The sequence below is a fragment of the Hylobates moloch genome, unplaced genomic scaffold (assembly GCF_009828535.3).
Source record: "Hylobates moloch isolate HMO894 unplaced genomic scaffold, HMol_V3 SCAFFOLD_17, whole genome shotgun sequence".
NCBI lineage: Eukaryota > Metazoa > Chordata > Mammalia > Primates > Hylobatidae > Hylobates > Hylobates moloch.
Genome location: NW_026652292.1, coordinates 42,841,329 through 42,859,548, shown reverse-complemented (window position 1 = coordinate 42,859,548; position 18,220 = coordinate 42,841,329). Strand labels below are relative to the sequence as shown.

Below are 18,220 nucleotides of genomic sequence, written 5' to 3'. Positions count from 1 at the left end.
ACAGAAACCATATAATTGGAACCATGTGCTGATTGTCTCCAACTCTCTAACATCCCACTTAAGTGAACCCCTTACTACCTCAGGCCATAGCACTAAATCTTAACATCTTAGACACTTGTTAAAAGGGGCCAAAGTGGGTTTGAGTTCTCCATAGAATCCGTATCTCCAGGGGAAAGGCCCACCTGCATCAATGTGGGCAGAGATGGTGCATGTAAAATGCAGATTACTGGGCACCTGTCCTACCTACATTTAACAGGCGCCCCAGCTGTTGCTAATGGAATCGAAGCATGAGAACCTGTGCTCGGTAGAGAAGAGGTGGCATCTCATGGAGCTTCCAGTAGAGTGGGCAGATGGCCACTAGTTTTTACATAAATGTAAAACCGAGGTTCTGACCTGTGATCTGCTTATGTGCCTCTGCAGTAAGGGACCTGACTTAGGGAGGTCAGGGAAGCCCTGCCTAAAAGAATGATACCTCAGCTAAGCTCCAGTTCAAATGAGTCGAATGAGGCAAAAATGGAGAGGGGAAAACTTCCAGATTAGGGCAACAATCTGCAAAAGCCCTGTGGTAGAAAACAAGCAGGGGAGGCCACAGTGTGCGAAGACTCTGGAGAACATGCCAGGTGAATCCAGCAGCGCCAGACTGCAAGGGGGTTTTAGGCCTTCATCAGGAGGACGGTCTCTGCTGGAGTGCAGGGGCTACTCACAGGCACTAGCAGGGAACACCACAGCCTCAAGCTCCTGGGCTCGAGTGATCCAGCCTCCTGGCTCAGCCTCTCAAGTGGCTGGGACTACAGGCGCTTTGCCAGGCTGCACTAAAAGGTTTTAGAGGTATGGTGGGGATAGTGGGGCATGGTGACATAGATTCACTTTTAAAAAATCACTCCAGCTGTACGGTGGATACCTGTAGATAAGGAGACTCGCAGGGACCAGATAAAGTGTTGGCACGGCTAAAGAGAAATGACAAGAACTGGTGTGGGTAAAGGCGATGTGTTCTTTACTGGTTGGAACATGTTCCTGTTGATTTGGTTGGGGGTAGGTAACCCATTTGTACTGTGGCGTGTAAGTGATACATAATGTGATCAATAGTATTTGCTCAATGAATGAGTGAATTACATAAATGTACCTACATTGAGTCCTAAGAAAATTTCACTGGCTATTAATATGGTTACATTGTTCTTTAATATTGCTTGCCATTAATTTTCCTAACATAGCAGCTAACCCTGTTTTTCAGTTGAGGAGTGAGGATCAGACTGTTTTACTTAGTGTGGGTGGGCATGCAGATATTCAACAAAGTGGCACAAAAACATGCCATTCAGATTATGATTACATTCGAGCAATGAAAAGGCACTGCCAAACTCTGTGTGTGCGAGCCAAAAACTTTTAAGATGTGAATAGATTTTAAGTTGAGAGAAGTTAGAAGGAAATACTCCAAGATGTCTCTGGGTATCAAGAGAAGTAACTGTAGTTTTCATATTTCCTTTATTTTCTAAAGGAACCATGGTTTACTTTGAAAAATTAGGGAAAAAATGCTATAAAATGCCAATAAATGGATTTTAATACTGTCCCTCTCCTTTTGTTTACGTTATCCTGGTGTTTTATGTGAGCAGTATTCACTCATAGGCCTGGATGAGGAACCTTACTGTGTGCCCTTGAGTCTTTTCCAAGAAAGCATGTAATGATTTCCTAAATTTAAGGGAGGTTATGTGTTTTGCCACACCCTCTATTTTACATCACTAAAAGTAGAAAATATATTTTAAAATAAGAAATCCTGTGGGTTTGTTTTAGAAGCAGCGTGAAGAAACTGCCACATTGCTGCTTTTGCTGTTGTCTTATAAGCGTACTATTTAAAAATGATAAATGTAGTGGGCAAAAGAAAAAGGTTGTATGTAGCAAAAACTGGGCTCCAAATGGAACTGAATCAGGTAATAAATTAAGCATTGGATGTATTTGTTAATAAATGCTAACTTGGGATTCAGAGGCTGAGGAGCAGAGAAGTGTAGGTTGGAGGAAAATGCTGTTGCAGAAGGCCATCCTAATGAATTTGTTTGCATCTTGCTTGCTGCAGGTATATTCATTTTTATTAATGGACTTAGTTACATATAAATAAGCACAAAAAGCAAATATCAACTGAAAGGTTTGGTTGGGTAATCAACTAATTTTGTTCTTCTTTAAGGCAATTCAAGAAGGTAACATTTGAAAGGTTTCTAAATGATGCACACTGTAATCATTCATTCTTTGTTAAAACACAACACAAACCAACAGCTACAATGCTTTTTATTTTTAACAAAAGGGATGTAAGGAGGGTGAGAAAAACAGAGGATAGTAAGATAGGATGTAAAGTGTGATGTATCTCTGGACACCATCCCTCTCTGCCTGCCCCACACCCAAAAGAAGTTTTAAATAATTTAAAGGATACCACTTACAGTACCAGAACACCATCAAAATAACTGTCTTTATCAGGGTCAAAAAATACAGTGATTATGAATGAGCCGTGACCAGTTACGGAATTTTACTGGAAATGTAACTGTGGTCAGCAGTCCAATGGTGTGCACAGTGCCTTCAATTAATGCACTTGAGCATACGTAATTACATTTCTGGCAGGGTCCACACCCCCAAGAAAAGGTAAAGCTAAGCATTTCATTTCTACATTCTAAACTCTGGAATCACAGAGCCCAGTTTAAAAAGAAAAGTCACAGTGGATAAGAGATGTATATAAAAAATACAAGGTGTTTCTTTCAAATCAGGAGTTGTGGGACTACATTCTTTTTTTTTTTTTTTTTTCTTTTCTTACAAAATGCGATTTAAAAAAGGATAGAGACTCCAGTTCATGTTATACTACAGACTTAGACAGTGAATAAGTATATTGCATGTTTTGGTAGTCAGTCTTCAGGCTTCCTTTCATTTCTCCTAGCCCCAGGTTTCTTTAGGGTAAAGCATGTGAGTCCTGAATAAAGATACAAAAATGCATTTGCAGCTCTTTTCTTGAATTCTGCAGACTTCAAAGCCTGCAAGTCATATATTCCATCATCAATGACCACAAATTTTTCTTTAGCTTTGTACACCTATTCTTTTGTATAACAGTGCATGGCACAAATGTACAAGAAAATAACTGGTTTTAGTCTCTACAGTTTCTATATGGAGTAAAATAAGTTAACTTTTCTAATGAGAATAGCTGACAGGCAGCATACATCTTTATTTTACATTTTAAAGTCTCTGCAGGCATCTACTTTGGTTAGTTATCAACAATCGTAACATAAGCACTGATCAGAGAACTGAGCAGCATTCCAATAACATTAACAGATATATTATTTCTTTTTGAAATACTGGGAAAGCCCAGTTTTAAAATATTATTAAAATGTTCTAACATTTACATACTATGAAGAGTTAGATCTAATAAAATAACATTTCTTCAAAAATAATCTTGCAGTGCTCTTTTAGGCATGCTCTGAGACGTTATCACCAAACATCCATACCTTGAAAATATGACTATCACATATCCATACATCCCAACTCACACACACACAATTCCTTATACAGACCAAAAAACAAAAAAACCCAAACCCTTATTCCACATACTGAAAAATCAATGGTTTTTGCAAATGAGTCTTGATGTGTATAGCTGACTGCATGTTCATGTGGATGGATGATTAAGCATCAATTGCAGGTTAGGTTTTCGACTGCTAGAAATCCAAGCAGCTTTGCAGGTCTTCAGCTAAAATGAAACAGCCTTGATTTCAGCCTCATTTCACCTGCTTTTGGTTGTTTCAGTATTGGAGGCCATTATTGCAAACATTCTTGAAATTCTTTTCTTTCCCCAGAAAGTAATGTATTTGTAGGCATCACTTTTAGCCCTTTTCTTTTCGTGTAGGTTAAGTAATTAAAAAATTCCTTCTTCATACAGTTACTGTGGGAGATACTGGCAGCTGTTAAAATATCAGATTTTTTTTCTTTCAGATCTTTGTTTTTGATACAGTTTGACATTAGTTATACTAAAAAGTAGATGCTGCCAGGAAGTTATCAGTGAATGCAAGGGTCCATAAAAGGTGCTTGCTTAATATTCTTCATCATCTTCAGTTTCTTTCCTGAAGTGTCTCAGAATCCAGTGCTCACCATATTTCCCATTGGTTTGGCCTGTGCTAGAAGTTGGTATGATTGCACCATGCGTAGAGACTCTCTTATTTCCAGATTAAGTTCCATCAGTTTGTAGTTGGCTTCTGACATGTCCAGGTTAGAGCCTATAACTGCAAAGCTTCCTGTCTGGCCCAGCGTCTGATGATGGAAATATATATGTAACAGTGTCTGCACAGGGTCATCTTCACAACTGCCAAAGATATCACTGGGCCAGAGAGATCTGAAAATACACAATAGTTTTTCAGTTCTGAGACTTAGGCAATAGTTAAGACTAACTCAATTTAAGTTAAATACCTATAACAACAACATTTCCTTGTGAATAACATGATGTTTTAATATTTGAGCAAATATTACTCAAAGTACCACCTGAAAGTGAAAAGAAATCTAAAATTGGTATCATTTCAGTGGCAACTGTTAAAAATACTCATGTTTTTCTTTCACAAAGACATGATATGGAAACAGCAAAATGAAAATGAAAACCGAGTATTACTAAACTTCCTGTCTAATTTAAAGGCATCACCTTTAAATCCCGTCACGTTTTACCTGAAAGCTTTGACTTGTGCTACAGCTGATATAAATTCCTTATTTTTCAAAGTTTCAATTAAAGAATGAATGGCAGTTTCTATAGTAGTTTGCGCAGCTTTGGAAATATCAATTTCTTCGTTTTCGGAAGCGGACTCAGCTGCTTTGAGGATACTTTCCAGTTGGGCAAGTTCCTCTGACATGTTGATGACCTGAAACAAACACATCTTTAAGGATTTATTCGTATGTTTGGTAACAAAAACATTTAGTTGGCTACAAGAATATACCTCATGGCAGTAGCATTGTTGTTCTTATTTTAAAGATTACTTAAAAATGTTTGTCTTGGAAGAAAGGGCAGTTAATATTTCAAGTACTCCATTCTGTAGGAGCAAATAAATTCCACCAAATAGTAGTCTTGAAATTAAATGTTCTTGATAAAGTAACAAGTTTAATAAACAAATGTCTACATTGGTTTTAATATTACTACATTTTAGACAGTAAAAGTACATTTACTATTATGGGAGATCATGAAAACTATATAACAGTAAAGTCTTTAGATTTTAAAAGATTATTTACCCCAGGGTATTTTTATATAAAAAACATATATATCTATATAAAATTTCTTTTTACAGATTTAATGACTAAGAAATCATTTCCCCAGTGATAGTTTTATTACCAGCAGATGACAAGGGGGGAAAAAGACTACAGTTAGCGTCTTTGAGGCTATGTATTGATTTCCAACATTCAAAGTGTTTTTTAACATGTTTATTCTTGTGTGCATTAACAGAACTATAACAATGTGGGCTGGGCACGGTGGCTTATGCCTATAATCCCAGCACTTTGGGAGGCCAAGGCAGTGGGTCACCTGAGGTCAGGAGTTCGAGACCAGCCTGGCCAACATGGTGAAACCCTGTCTCTACTAAAAATACAAAAAAGTTAGCTGGGTGTGATGGTGCACACTGGTAGTCCCAGCTGCTTGGGAGGCTGAGGCAGGAGAATTGCTTGAACCCAGGAGGTGGAAGTTGCAGTGAGTTGAGATCATGCCATTGCACTGCAGCTTGGGCAAAAGAGGGAGACTCTGCCTCAAAAAAAAAGCTATAGAAATATGAACATGTTGGGGGAGGGGAGTTGATGATACAGTTTTATGTCTTTATTGAACTGATGTGCTTTATTTGACTATTTTGATTTTCTGAGACAGGGTCTTGCTCTGTCACCTATGCTGGAGTGCAGTGCTGCAATCACAGCAGCTTCTGACTCCTGGGCTCAAGTCATCATCCCAGCTCAGACTCTCGAGTAACTAGGACTATAGGTATGTGCCACCATCCCTGGCTTTTACTTGACTTTTGATTATAGATGATCTGTTTCTGCTATGGAAACCTTTAAGGTCTTGAATCTTTTACAACTGTTGGATATCTGCTGTCTTATTTACTCATAGGTCCTGACATAGCACATTATTAAAAAACAAATTATTCCTTAACTGAAAGAAAAAAGATTCACTCTAAGTGACTTTTGACTTAAGCTATTTTAACAAGTAATAGATGTATATTTTAAAATTTTTTTAGAATCAGTTACTGATGCCTAATACAACTGAATATTTACCTCTGCTTCATTTTTTATCGTATTTACTTGGTTGATAAGTTTACAGTAGGCCTGGAACAGAAGCAGCAATTGAAAATGCAATTTGTATAATCTTCGGCAGAGCTCCAATTCCTAGAAATAAATAACATTACGTTAAATTTAGGTGTTATTTTCTAGACAGCATATTTCCAATGAAAATTTATAGTTAAAATTGTCTTGTTTATTTTTCTGCAGTAAGCAAGTTAATATGGTATGAAGCTGATGAAAGGCAGGTGAAATATGCTTTAAAAACTAAGATTAAAATAAAAACAAATATCACTGCTGGTTACATAATTCAGTTTTAATGTTAAGCGCATTTTCACATTCTACAAATAGACTGTTTCAGCAGGCAATTAATAGGATACTTTAAAAAGGATTCATTAGAATTTAAAACTTTAAATTCATAATTAAAATAATCTACAAATGCAAAGACTTTTGCCCTCATTGAGATGTAGATCTCACTGCATTTATCAACAAATGCTTGGTAAAGCAAAGTGAAACCAGATAACCTCTTACCTAAAAAGTAAGAAAAGCTGTCTTTTAAAGTGAGGTCATTTTTCTAAAGAAAACCACTTGGTAATCTCATTGAAATGAAACTATGACATTAACACGTGGGCTGAGCATGGTGGCTCACGCATGTAATCCCAGCACTTTGGGAGGCCGAGGTGGGCAGATCACTTGAGCTCAGGAGTTTGAAACCAGCCTGGCCAATGTGGTGAAACCCCGTCTCTACTAAAAATACAAAAAAAAAAAAAAAAAAAAAATTAGCCGGGCATGGTGGTGGGCGTATGTAATCCCAGCTACTGGGGAGGCTGAGGCAGGAGAATCGCTTGAACCTGGGAGGCAGAGGTTGCAGTGAGCCGAGATCATGCCACTGGTCTCCAGCCTGGGCAACAAGCAAGACTCCATCTCAAAAAAAAAAAAAAAAAAAAAGAGTTATGCACTTTGATTTTTTAAATTAAGAAATTTAAAAGGAGGTAAGTTTAAGAAAAAGGTGACTGCTAATTTTATGTATTTTAACATCTCACTATTTTAAAAGAACCAACATTTCATGGATTAGGGCTTTGCAAAACTAAAGCACATATTACTTGTAAAGTAGTCCATGACAAAACATTGCTAGGTCACAAATGGACAAATGGCAGATGAAAACCAGTTTGTCTGGCAGGGGTGAGTAGTCTATAAATCAAGACAGGTCACTTACTGCTAGTATTTCCATTTGCTAAGCAAGAAGGTGATCAGGTCACAAAAAATACAAAGGAAGAAAAAGACCAAGAATTAGTGTAAGAAATCATTTTAACTAGGGTCACAGATGTTCCAGGTAAACTGAAGAACATATATTTATACCCCAAAGAAAATTATACTAAATTGTTTCCAGAATAAAACTTTTTAGACATTTACTGCAACGATTCAGGGTGTTTTTAAACACTTTGCCAAATAATAAATTACATTTAGGCTATGACTTATTTCTGTGTAAAAGCTACAATGAATAAAACGGAACTATTGTGATCTTGGTAAATTTGGTTATCCAGGTTTAAAAAAAAAACAACCAAAACCCAACTGTAATAAAACTTCCATTTGTAAACTGGAAAACTTATGATTAGAAAATAAGAAACAAATTAATTATTGTTACTTCTCAGGAAAGAATTGGCTTATAATCATACATAATAAATACTTATCCATCACCATCAAAAGATTATCTCTAGGGTGGCTCATTCCAGGCTTCCTATCCTTTACTGTCTAATTAGGTCCTACTTTGCCATAACTGGTGCTGAGCCACAGGGTGGAATATCAAAAGCAGATGCGTGTTCTAAATTGCATTCCAAATGTACTTCAGTAAGTTTCAGAAACTTAACCCGACTAGGTTTGAATCAACATAATGTATGTAAAACACAGAGCAAAAATTTATGAACCATCTTAAAAACTATATGAAAACATGTACAGCAACTTGGATCTGGTCTCATTACGAGGAGAATGACTTCTAATTAAAACAACAATTGTTATACTGTAAATGTACCTTCTAAAAGTCATTCTTAAGCCTGCTTTTCTAAATAGTTTCCTGTGAAGGACTGTTTTTCATAAAGTTTATTCCTATCAATTTAGAAGGGATTTGTTAAATAAGCAAAGGTGAACTTTAGCTCCATGCTGCTTACCATAAATTAACGTGGATGCTCATCCAATAAACATCGGTTGAGCACAATCCAAGGTCAAGCATATTCCATATCTAAATTTCTGAGGGTTTAGTTCATACAGTTTAGTTTATTTCATATGGAAATTAACAATTTTTTTTTTTTTTTTTGAGACGGAGTCTCGCTCTGTCACCCAGGCTGGAGTGCAGTGGCACAATCTCGGCTCACTGCAAGCTCCGCCTCCCGGGTTCACGCCATTCTCCTGCCTCAGCCTCTCCGAGTAGCTGGGACTACAGGCGCCCGCCACCACGCCCGGCTAATTTTTTGTATTTTTAGTAGAGACGGGGTTTCACCGTGGTCTCGATCTCCTGACCTCGTGATCCGCCCCGCCTCGGCCTCCCAAAGTGCTGGGATTACAAGCGTGAGCCACCGCGCCCGGCGGAAATTAACAATTTGAATTTTAAATACCTTTCCTCACTTCTGTTAACACAAAGTAGAACTGATTCTTCAAGCATATATGCATAGCCTCTACTTTGGGATGTAATGGAACATAAACTGCTGATAAAGTTTATGATCATAATTATAGGAAATAACACAAATGTGATGAATTTTACAGCTCTGAATTACCGGCAATTATTCTACATATGCTAACAGTGCAGTTTTTGTGGATGTGTGTGTGTGTGTGTATATATATATGCACATTTTAAAGTATATTAAAATTTGCACATTCTTTTATTCATCTAACAAATATTTGCTTATTATGCAAAAGACAAGACTGGTACACAAGGACAGATCAAGTTGCATAAAAAGGGTCTTCCACCCTCAAAACAGTTGAATATGAAAGGTGAGCTGAAATGTAAATGAAAGTGTTAAATGTTCAGTTTCCACTTAGTAGAAAACCTCAAGCTATGTTAACTGACTTGGTCTTAAGATGGATATAATTTTCTTCAAGGTAGAGGGGATATAAAAAAATCACTTAATATAAACACCTAGTTTTTGTAGGAAAAAAGGTTACATTACTTGCTGAAGTGATGCAGTTAAACAGTGGCAAAGACAGAATTAGACCCAAAGGATTCTGGTCTAGGGTTAATTCCTTATCTTCATTTCTTTACACAGATGACTTAGCAGTTTCTTTTTAACATTAGTGCAGGATTTGGAGTCAGCCTGCCTAGGTTTCAATCTTGGTTTCACTATTTTGCTGATTTTAGATAAATTAGCTTCTCTGAGCCTCAGTTTCCTCATCTTCAAAACCAGGATAATTAGAGCAACTACTTGACTGAGTTGTAAGGATAAAGATAACTATAGAGGCTGGCAAATGTTAACACTTAGCGAGTATACTATTATTTTCTCAACATTGCAGTTTTTGCAGAACTTCAACTTTTTACTTAATAGTATAACCTTTACAGAGACTAGAAATCTGTAATAATATAACCAAAGGTAGAATATAAAAGACTGGAATTCTGATGTCAAATGGAAATAAATTTCAGTTGATGAATGTATTTTCCCCTATGAAGCTGCACTTCCATTGGAATAATTTGTAGGCCCGAACTTATCCTCACTTACTACAGTGTATGTATGTGTTTATGTATGTGCACCTTTCTAAGAAAATATAATGCTGTTGTTTTCACTGAGCCTTAGGTTAGAGAAAAACATAATTTATCCAATTCTCATTTTACCTTTAACATGGATATATTATACCACGTTATTCTTAGGTTTGCTTTCTTGACCAATTTATCTAACAGAATAGCAGAATACTAACATGGGACAAATTTTTCTTTAAGAGGCACATGCAACTAAAAGCCGACCTGGACTGTCCAGATATCCATCAAGCTTATCTACTGAATGTTATTAAGCTTCAGTCACAAGCTGGTCATTCATTTTTATTAAAGTGAATTTTTCATTATGAAACCAGTATTTCATTGAGCTTTTACAAAGATTGTTTGATAACCAAAATGAAAAGTTTTACAAATATTCTTTATTTTTAGAAATAATCAAATAAGGATATTTGAACACATGCATTTTTTTACCTGATACAGAAATGTATGTTGCAAAAACAAGAACAAGAAACTTACTTGTGCATCTGTGTTTATCCTATACATGTCTTCTTTGGCACCAAATGTCCTCTTACAATCATCTAGCCACTAAAAATAAGTAAGTAACAGTAACATTTAATATGCACAATGAAATGGGTAGTGTAACAGCCTGTCCATATACAACACCAAACTTAAAGTTAACTTGAAGTTCTAGGATTGGTTGTAGACCTAGACTTTTATCTCCATTCAAGCCAAATCATTTATATGGAACTAACAAACAAAAGCAGGGATAGCATTAATATAACAAGAGGCACACACTTGTGACAGCTATACTAACAAAACTCATTCCATTCTAGGGACCTGTGATGTTCCATTTCAGTAAAGGATATTCTTCATTTTGCAAGTTTTATGAAAATCTTCACAACCTATGCCTGACCTTTGTGTAACGTAAGACGGGGAAAGGAAAGATGTGCTTCCCCTCTGATCAATTTAATAAAGGCAACTGAGAATTAAGTAGGTCTGTTTGTTTGCTAATGAGAAGTGTAATTCTCAGAAGACTAGTGTCAGTTTTAAATTTGTGAACCGGCAATCAAGATCCATTTTAAATCTTTTGTTTTTCTTTTCTTTCTTTTTGGACAGTAATGAATGACAAACATGTTATTTCCAAACAATACTGGATGTAGAAGCCCAATGTGGTTTTTCCTTCTCTGGGGGTATTCCTAATGTTGATATAAAAGTACAGGCTGGGTGAGGTGGCTCCTGCCTGTAATTCCAGAGCTTTGGGAGGCTGAGCGGGGAGGACTGCTTGAGGGCAGGAGTTCAAGACCATCCTGGGCAACACAGGGAGACCCTGTCTCTAAAAAAATAAAGTTAAAAAAAAAGGAATACTTCAAAAATAAAGTACATTTTCTTCAGTAAAATATAAATAAAACAATAGCTACCGTGGTATAGTAGAAAAGAATGCTGGACTCACAGTATTTCCAAGCTGAAGTAAAAGCTAAGTGCATTCAAGGTAAGCTCCTAGCTTTGGAAAGTTTGATATTATCAGTTGTTTTGACTTCTAAGTTTTTTTTTTTTAATTATACTATTAAACAATACAGCTAATATATATAAATATGAAATCATTAGGACTTTGAGAAACTCAGACTAGCTGCATTAAGCAGCTACTCTGACTGACAGTATTTTAGTATTCGACATTTAACAAACATTCTCTATGGTAGCTTATGTTGTACCCACAAAGAATTAAAATTAGACATTTCAGTTATTTCAGAAATGATCTCTTTGACCTTATTTTCCTTTTATTCCAGTCTCTCAGATTTCACCGGCCCTTAGGCTATTTGCTTGACAGCATCTCTGAAGAAAAACATGTTACGCTTTCCTAGTGAGATACAGCTGACGGCAGCCATTGTCAAAAGCTATCAGTGGATTTCTCTGCATCAGCAAAATGCAGTTGACATCTAACATGGAACCTGTGCATTAATCTTTATTCATACAAAATGTTAAAAGGTTTATACACTTTATCCCTTATCTTGTCCAGTTTGTCCAAGTATACTAATAAATTTGAAAAGAATAATTTCAGTTGATTATTTAATGGCTTATTTTTTATACTGTGTACCTAATGATACAGCCTTTTGGGGGGCACTATTCAACATAATTAATTATTGCTGATTTTTATTCTGTTAAAAGACAAACCCCAACCATATAGTCCTGTGGCTGCACACTGGCCTGAGAGATACAGGTCCACACCATTCCAGCCAGAGCATACAAGACAGACAGACATGGTAGTTTGTGCACAGAACACCCTCCAGTTCACATCTAATCAATCAATCAATCAGTCTTCCTGTCACGGCATTTTCTTTCTTTATTCAAGGTTCAAATGAAGGTTAAAATTTAACTGTCGAGGTTCTACTTCTGGGTGTGATGGAGTAGCCTGTATAAGACCAATCCTGCAAGGACAACAATGATGGAAGCTGAATCCTATCGGCCAAAACTCGAACAGTTAGTTAGAGAAAAGTACCGAAGTGAGCCCAATACCCGCCCCAGTGCTTACTCTAGGTGTATTCATATTCACGTCCCTGCGCATAGAGGCTGAACAGAAAGCAGTGGCCTAGAGTTTATGCCCTACAGTTTCACTGGGCTGGGAAAACAGTTTTCAAAGATAGATAGATAGATGATAGATAGATAGATGATAGTGAGATATTGAGGGCCAATATCTGGAGAAAAGAGAACTGCAGAGAAGTGACCCCAATAGTCTCTGTGCAGTCTCCCCTTGGGACACTTGCTGTTCCTGTTTATTATCTGCAGGGGGAGAGGCTACGAAACCACACAGCAGCCCCTGGGAGACTGAGAAGGTTGGCAGAGACTGCTGGTCTCTCATTGCTGGAGAGAGAAAAATCATGCATTCAATTCACTTGTGAGCCTTAGAAGTCTTGAAGAATAATAAAAAGAATGTATAACTCAAAAACTAATAGGAAAATTAAATAGGGCAGACAGACAGTAAATATTTTAGGCTTTGCAAAACATATAGTCTTTGTAACTATTGTTACAGTGCAAACATAGCCATGGACAATATGTAAGTAAACCAGATAGCTGTTTTCTACTAATTTTATTTACAAAAATAGGCAGTGGGCCAGATATAACTTGACAGCTGTAGTTTGCTAACCTGTGCTCAAGAAGTTTGTTAAGCACTATTAGTTGTCTGACTTTCCATATAAATTTTAGAATCAGCCTGTCAATTTCCATTAATATACCATCTGAGATTTTGAATGAGACTGCATTAAACCTATGGACCATTTGGGGGAAAATGACATCTTTACCATATTGAGTCTTCTAATTGATAAACATGGTATATAGTCCTCCATTTAGGTGGTCTTTCATTTTTCTCAATATTTGCAGTTTTCTGTATAGAGGTACAGCATATCTTTAGACAGATTTATTTGTAGGTATTTGATATTTTCCTATTACAAATGGTATCTATTGCTTTAAAACCAACCACCCTAAAACTTAATGGCTTCAAACAACCAAAATGAATCTATGTGCTGGCTGGGAGTTTCTTCTGGTCTTGCCTAGGGTCACTCATGAGTCTATAGTCATTGATGGCTTCATTGGGGAAGTGGCAGGGTTGAAGTTCCAAGGTGGCTTCACTGATATGTCTTGCACACTGACTGTCAATGGAACGCCTCTGTTCTCCCCTACATGGCCTCATCTTCCAGCAGGCTAGAGGTCAAATAGTTTCCCAGAGTTTATCCCAGTTTGCACTCCGACCAGTATGATGGCAAAAGCAGACGCCACAAAAGACCACTTCAGGACTAGTCTCGGAAGTTACACAGCATTGCTTCTGAACTTGATTGGTTAGAGTAAACCACAAGGCCATCCCAAATTTAAGAGATGGTGAAATGGACACTGTCTCTTCATGGGAAGAATAGCAAAGTCACATTGCAAAGGGGTGTGGCCACAGAGAAGCATGATTCATTGGGACCAGTATTTTAACAATCTACCTTTGCTTCTAGTAGGCGATGATTTCTGAAGATACAAAAACCATAACCATGACGGAAAAGGCCGATAACCTGGACTTATTAAACTTAAAAACTTCTGTTCATCAAAAAATGCTACTAAGATAGATAGCAAAACTGCTAGCCACAGAGAAGGAATAATCTTTGCAATACATACATCCAAAAAAGGGCTTGCATTTAGGATAAAGAGCCCCTACAAATCAGTAAGAAAAACCCAATCGATTTACAAAAATGAGCAACATACTTGAATCCACAATTCACAAACTATCTTAAATGAAGAGATCCATTTGAAAAGGGGCTCAAATATTAGTCATCAGGGAAATGCAAAACAGTACCATGAGATACCACCACACACTTCATTTTTCATAGGTCTATACATGTCACAGATATTTACTACTTATTAATGAGAAAGACCCATCTAGAAAAATAATTGCCTACTGTATGCAGTTTGTGTGAAAGAGAGAAACTTTTTTGTTCTTCTGTCCCTCCCAGTTGAAAACGTGCTGGATTTACCCTTAGGGAAGGAACAGAGCTACTCTGTTTTCACTGCCAGATTGGACTTGAAGAGGCCTTTCTTAGGAGGTGATTGTCTAATTCACTACATGCTTTTTTCTCCCACTGCTTGCCCATGTACATGTACACATCATGGGAAAAAGATTACAGCTTTGACAGAGGTTGTGGATTTCCTAGACCACAATTCTCTAATGCACTGAGAAATACTGCTTCAATTTCCCCACTTGGAATGTTGACAGCAGTGACATAGTCTCCACAGAGAAGCTTTTTACAAAGCTATGGTTTTCCACTGTACTGTTAGAGGGCTGATTTTTAAAAGCCAAAGGTAGGAATTTGCTGGATAGAGAGCTCAAAGAACCCGCTGCTCTCAGGAAAACCCTGAGGTGGTTGCTGAGAGGTCTTCTTTTCTGTCTGGGCTGTTCTGCTGCCAGGATTACCCTTCCAGTGTCAAAAGCAAACCACTTTTCGCACATGGTAAAAAGAGACTGACCTGCTCAGCAGCTTCTCTCTTCACATTGTATGTATCCAGGTGTTCTTGCAACTCCAAAACACCAAACTTGAGTGTTTCCAGCAAACCACATGACATCAGCTGTCAAATCAGAAATATTGATCCAGGTTACCGTTTCTGATTGAAATCATGAGACTCACAAAATCATGACACTTTTCAGTCATGGAATACCTGTTAGTTGGTTTTTGGATATTCTCTTACTCTACTCTGTTCCATACTAAGAGCTGAGCTCTCACTGGAACGGAGGAGGAGTGCAGTGGGACTTGCGAAGGGTCAGGAAGGACATCCTCAAGTGTTTTCAAAGACGTCATGCCAGACCAGTACACACCTCAGAGGTATCAACCTTGAAGCTTTTTAAACCTTAGTTCTTTAAATATCTTAATATATAATCTAGAAGTGTGCTTAGAAATAAATCAGGAAATGAACCAGGAGGCCTGGGTATTTCACGGGTGGAGGTTTAGGCATCTTCTACCCATTTTTATTTAAGAATAAAAAAATTACCCATCTCTAGAGCATGACTTTTTGGTTTTCCCATCTAGGACTCTGTGGAGGGCAAGGGCAGGAAGGAGTCAGATTCAGAAATAGTCACAAGTTGCTGCATCTAATGTACTAGAATTGTAGTTTGCCAAATATTTATAATCATGTTGAAAATATGAACCTTTATACCATAAAATTCAGAATTACTTACAAAAAAAGACTTACTGAATGATGCCATTCCAATGTAGTCTTTATAATAAACCTGCATGTAGAAACTTACTGTTTCAGCATCCACAAAGACTGTTGGGCATTCTGAACACATCATCATCACTTCCAAGGAACTTTTAAATTTGGTACCAATGCGTTGCAGACTATCACCAAGAAAGCTGACTGCCTCATTAGTTATTTCTCCAAACTTTCTTTGAATTGTCTATGGAGAAAAGCAGAAGAAAGAGTTTAGTGTTTCATAAGAAGGCCTTTTTTCACCTTTAAGTAAAGCAGCATAATAGGGTAGACTTTTATTTTAAAATTATGATGATACATAGAATTTTAATCATTGATCTATAAATCCATATTTTTAGGTATTTCCTTAGAAAACATTAATTTCTAAAAAGAAACAAAAATTTACAAAATAGTATTACTGAAAAAATGATATATGCCATTCATCTCCCTATTCCTGAGATTTTTTCATCAGGGGGCAGACAGATGGATGCGTGTCGTACATTCTTAGCAATGAAAGTCCTCACCTGTCTTGAGGAAGTTGTTCATCCAAAGTTATTACCTGAAAGAAACTTTCAGTAAATGTAGTTTACTATTCTTGGCTATGGGCTGCCACCTGGCTTAACTTTAGGTAAAGTCATAAAAATGTATTGAGAGTAGAATCTTCTCAGAGTCCAAGAATATTCATTTCCATAAAACAGACAGTGCCTGACTCATAGTAAGTCAATTAGACTATATTATCAGTAGTATAATTATTGTATCAATGGTTAAAGTATACCTACTTATATATGTGTTGCACTGTTAGGTGGCATTATGATTAAAATAAAAAGCATAAATCCACACTTTCAGCCATCATGAAACTTACAACATCAATAAGAATATGAGTAGAAAAACCAAGTAGTGATGCAGTAAGTACAGAATTAAATAAGTGCTCCCATTAATGAGCACTAAAGAACTTCCAGGAGAGAGAGACTGGAGGTTGGAGTGGTTGGGAAGGCTTCGGTAAGAAAATGTATTTAACTGAGTCTTCCAAGATGGGCAAAATTTGGGAAGAGAAAAGGGAGGAAAGGTGGTAGATAGTTCAGAGGATAACTTAAATGGTGGCATTTTTCTGTGTCTTAGTTTCCCTCTCCACTGAATGCTAAAAATCAAATCTACATTCCATAGTTGTGGTGTCAGAACACTTACCCATTTAGCACAGTGCCTAGCACGTAGTGGGTACTCAATAAATTTTAGCTTATATTATCTTTATTATTGGGGAGGAAGCAACCTTAACAGCTAAAAATTTTAAGGTCCTCACAAAGTCATAAAAGTGTCCATTACTTTAAGCCTTGATTATAAACTGATTTATGATACATTAACTGTAAGCTCCCTGAAGGCGGAACTTAGGCCTTTATTTCTTTGGTATCCTGATGGTGCCTAAGCATACTGCAGAAAACATATCAGACGTTGTTTTGAAGTTTTATTCTAATTGCCTTAGGGGAGAAGTCTGTACCAGTCATTGTATAATGTACCAGCAGTACCACAATGTCACAGTGTCAATGTAAGTAATACCATTAGCTTAGAAAAAAAAAATTTGTTAAAACTGGTAGGAATATTAAAATTGGAGATGCTGATTTTAGAAGAAAAACTGTAACTTGATTAGGTAACTATAATATGAATTCAGAAACCCTGAACCTCACTGACCTGAAACAGCCTAGAAAACACATGAAAAGTAAACACTGCAGAGGACCCGTCGGTGTCAGACAGCATCTGATTGACGTGGCAGCGCCAGGCTTCCTCTTCATCATCATATGCCACAGGCTGAAAGGCGGCTATGATGGCAGAAAGAAATGGTGATGGCAGAGGCGATGTCTGTACTTCTGGAAAACCATCTTGCTCTTCTTCATCTTGACTATTAACACAGATATCAAAAATATCATAACACTATCTCAGAAAAAAAGAATAGGCCAATCACGTAAGACAGCTTCGGTCATTTGACAGGTTATTTTTATTCATGCATACACACTGATCTAGAAAATGTACAACCACCTGAATCTTGTAAGAAAGTGTGAATAAGTGAATTCCTGTTCTTTCTAGTTAGCACTTTTAGAATTATAACTCTAATTTCAAGCAACTACCTTAAAATAACCCAAGTCCTATAATATGCCACCACTATGGATTCATATTAGTAACTTCTATGAATAATACTGATTAGAATGCTTTCATTTTCAATGGTCAATTTTGGAGGCTTTTATTTGAACAGCCTCACATTGGTGATAATAGTATTTTTAAAGTTTTGATCATGGTCTTTTGTGTTAAGGGCTGTGTTAGGTGCCTCATATGGATAATTTCATTCAGTCTTCACAACTATATGAGGATTAGGTTCTATTATTATCTTGATTTTAAAGCTGAAACAAGAAGTTCAGTAAGGTTAAATAATATGTCTAGTTACTGGGTAAGAAATGACAGAGCCAGAATTTGAACTCAAGACTATGGGTCCAAATGCTATTAGCCAGGAAACACATAGCTAGCTCAGCTATTTCATAAGCACATACTATGTTCCTAGCAATATGGCCGATA

General features: G+C 37.0%; 1 protein-coding gene and 1 long non-coding RNA gene across 2 annotated transcripts in view; one reads left to right on the top strand and one right to left on the bottom strand.

The window, feature by feature from the left end:
- Positions 1-2,060: 2,060 nt before the first annotated feature.
- FRYL (FRY like transcription coactivator) overlaps positions 2,061-18,220 on the bottom strand; it is a 219,195-nt gene continuing 203,035 nt past the window's right edge. The window contains exons 56-63 of the mRNA XM_058430216.1: positions 17,345-17,552; positions 15,720-15,869; positions 14,945-15,043; positions 10,469-10,537; positions 7,472-7,489; positions 6,253-6,363; positions 4,675-4,865; positions 2,061-4,351 (exon numbers count right to left, since the gene is read on the bottom strand). Of these exons, the coding sequence (XP_058286199.1) occupies positions 4,093-4,351; positions 4,675-4,865; positions 6,253-6,363; positions 7,472-7,489; positions 10,469-10,537; positions 14,945-15,043; positions 15,720-15,869; positions 17,345-17,552 (1,105 nt within the window). The 3' untranslated portion in view covers positions 2,061-4,092. The remainder of the gene's footprint in view (positions 4,352-4,674; positions 4,866-6,252; positions 6,364-7,471; positions 7,490-10,468; positions 10,538-14,944; positions 15,044-15,719; positions 15,870-17,344; positions 17,553-18,220) is intronic.
- Positions 5,777-10,865, top strand: LOC131381696 (uncharacterized). The gene is made up of 3 exons (XR_009210582.1): positions 5,777-5,962; positions 10,433-10,547; positions 10,786-10,865. It is a non-coding gene; the product is annotated as an uncharacterized LOC131381696 (long non-coding RNA).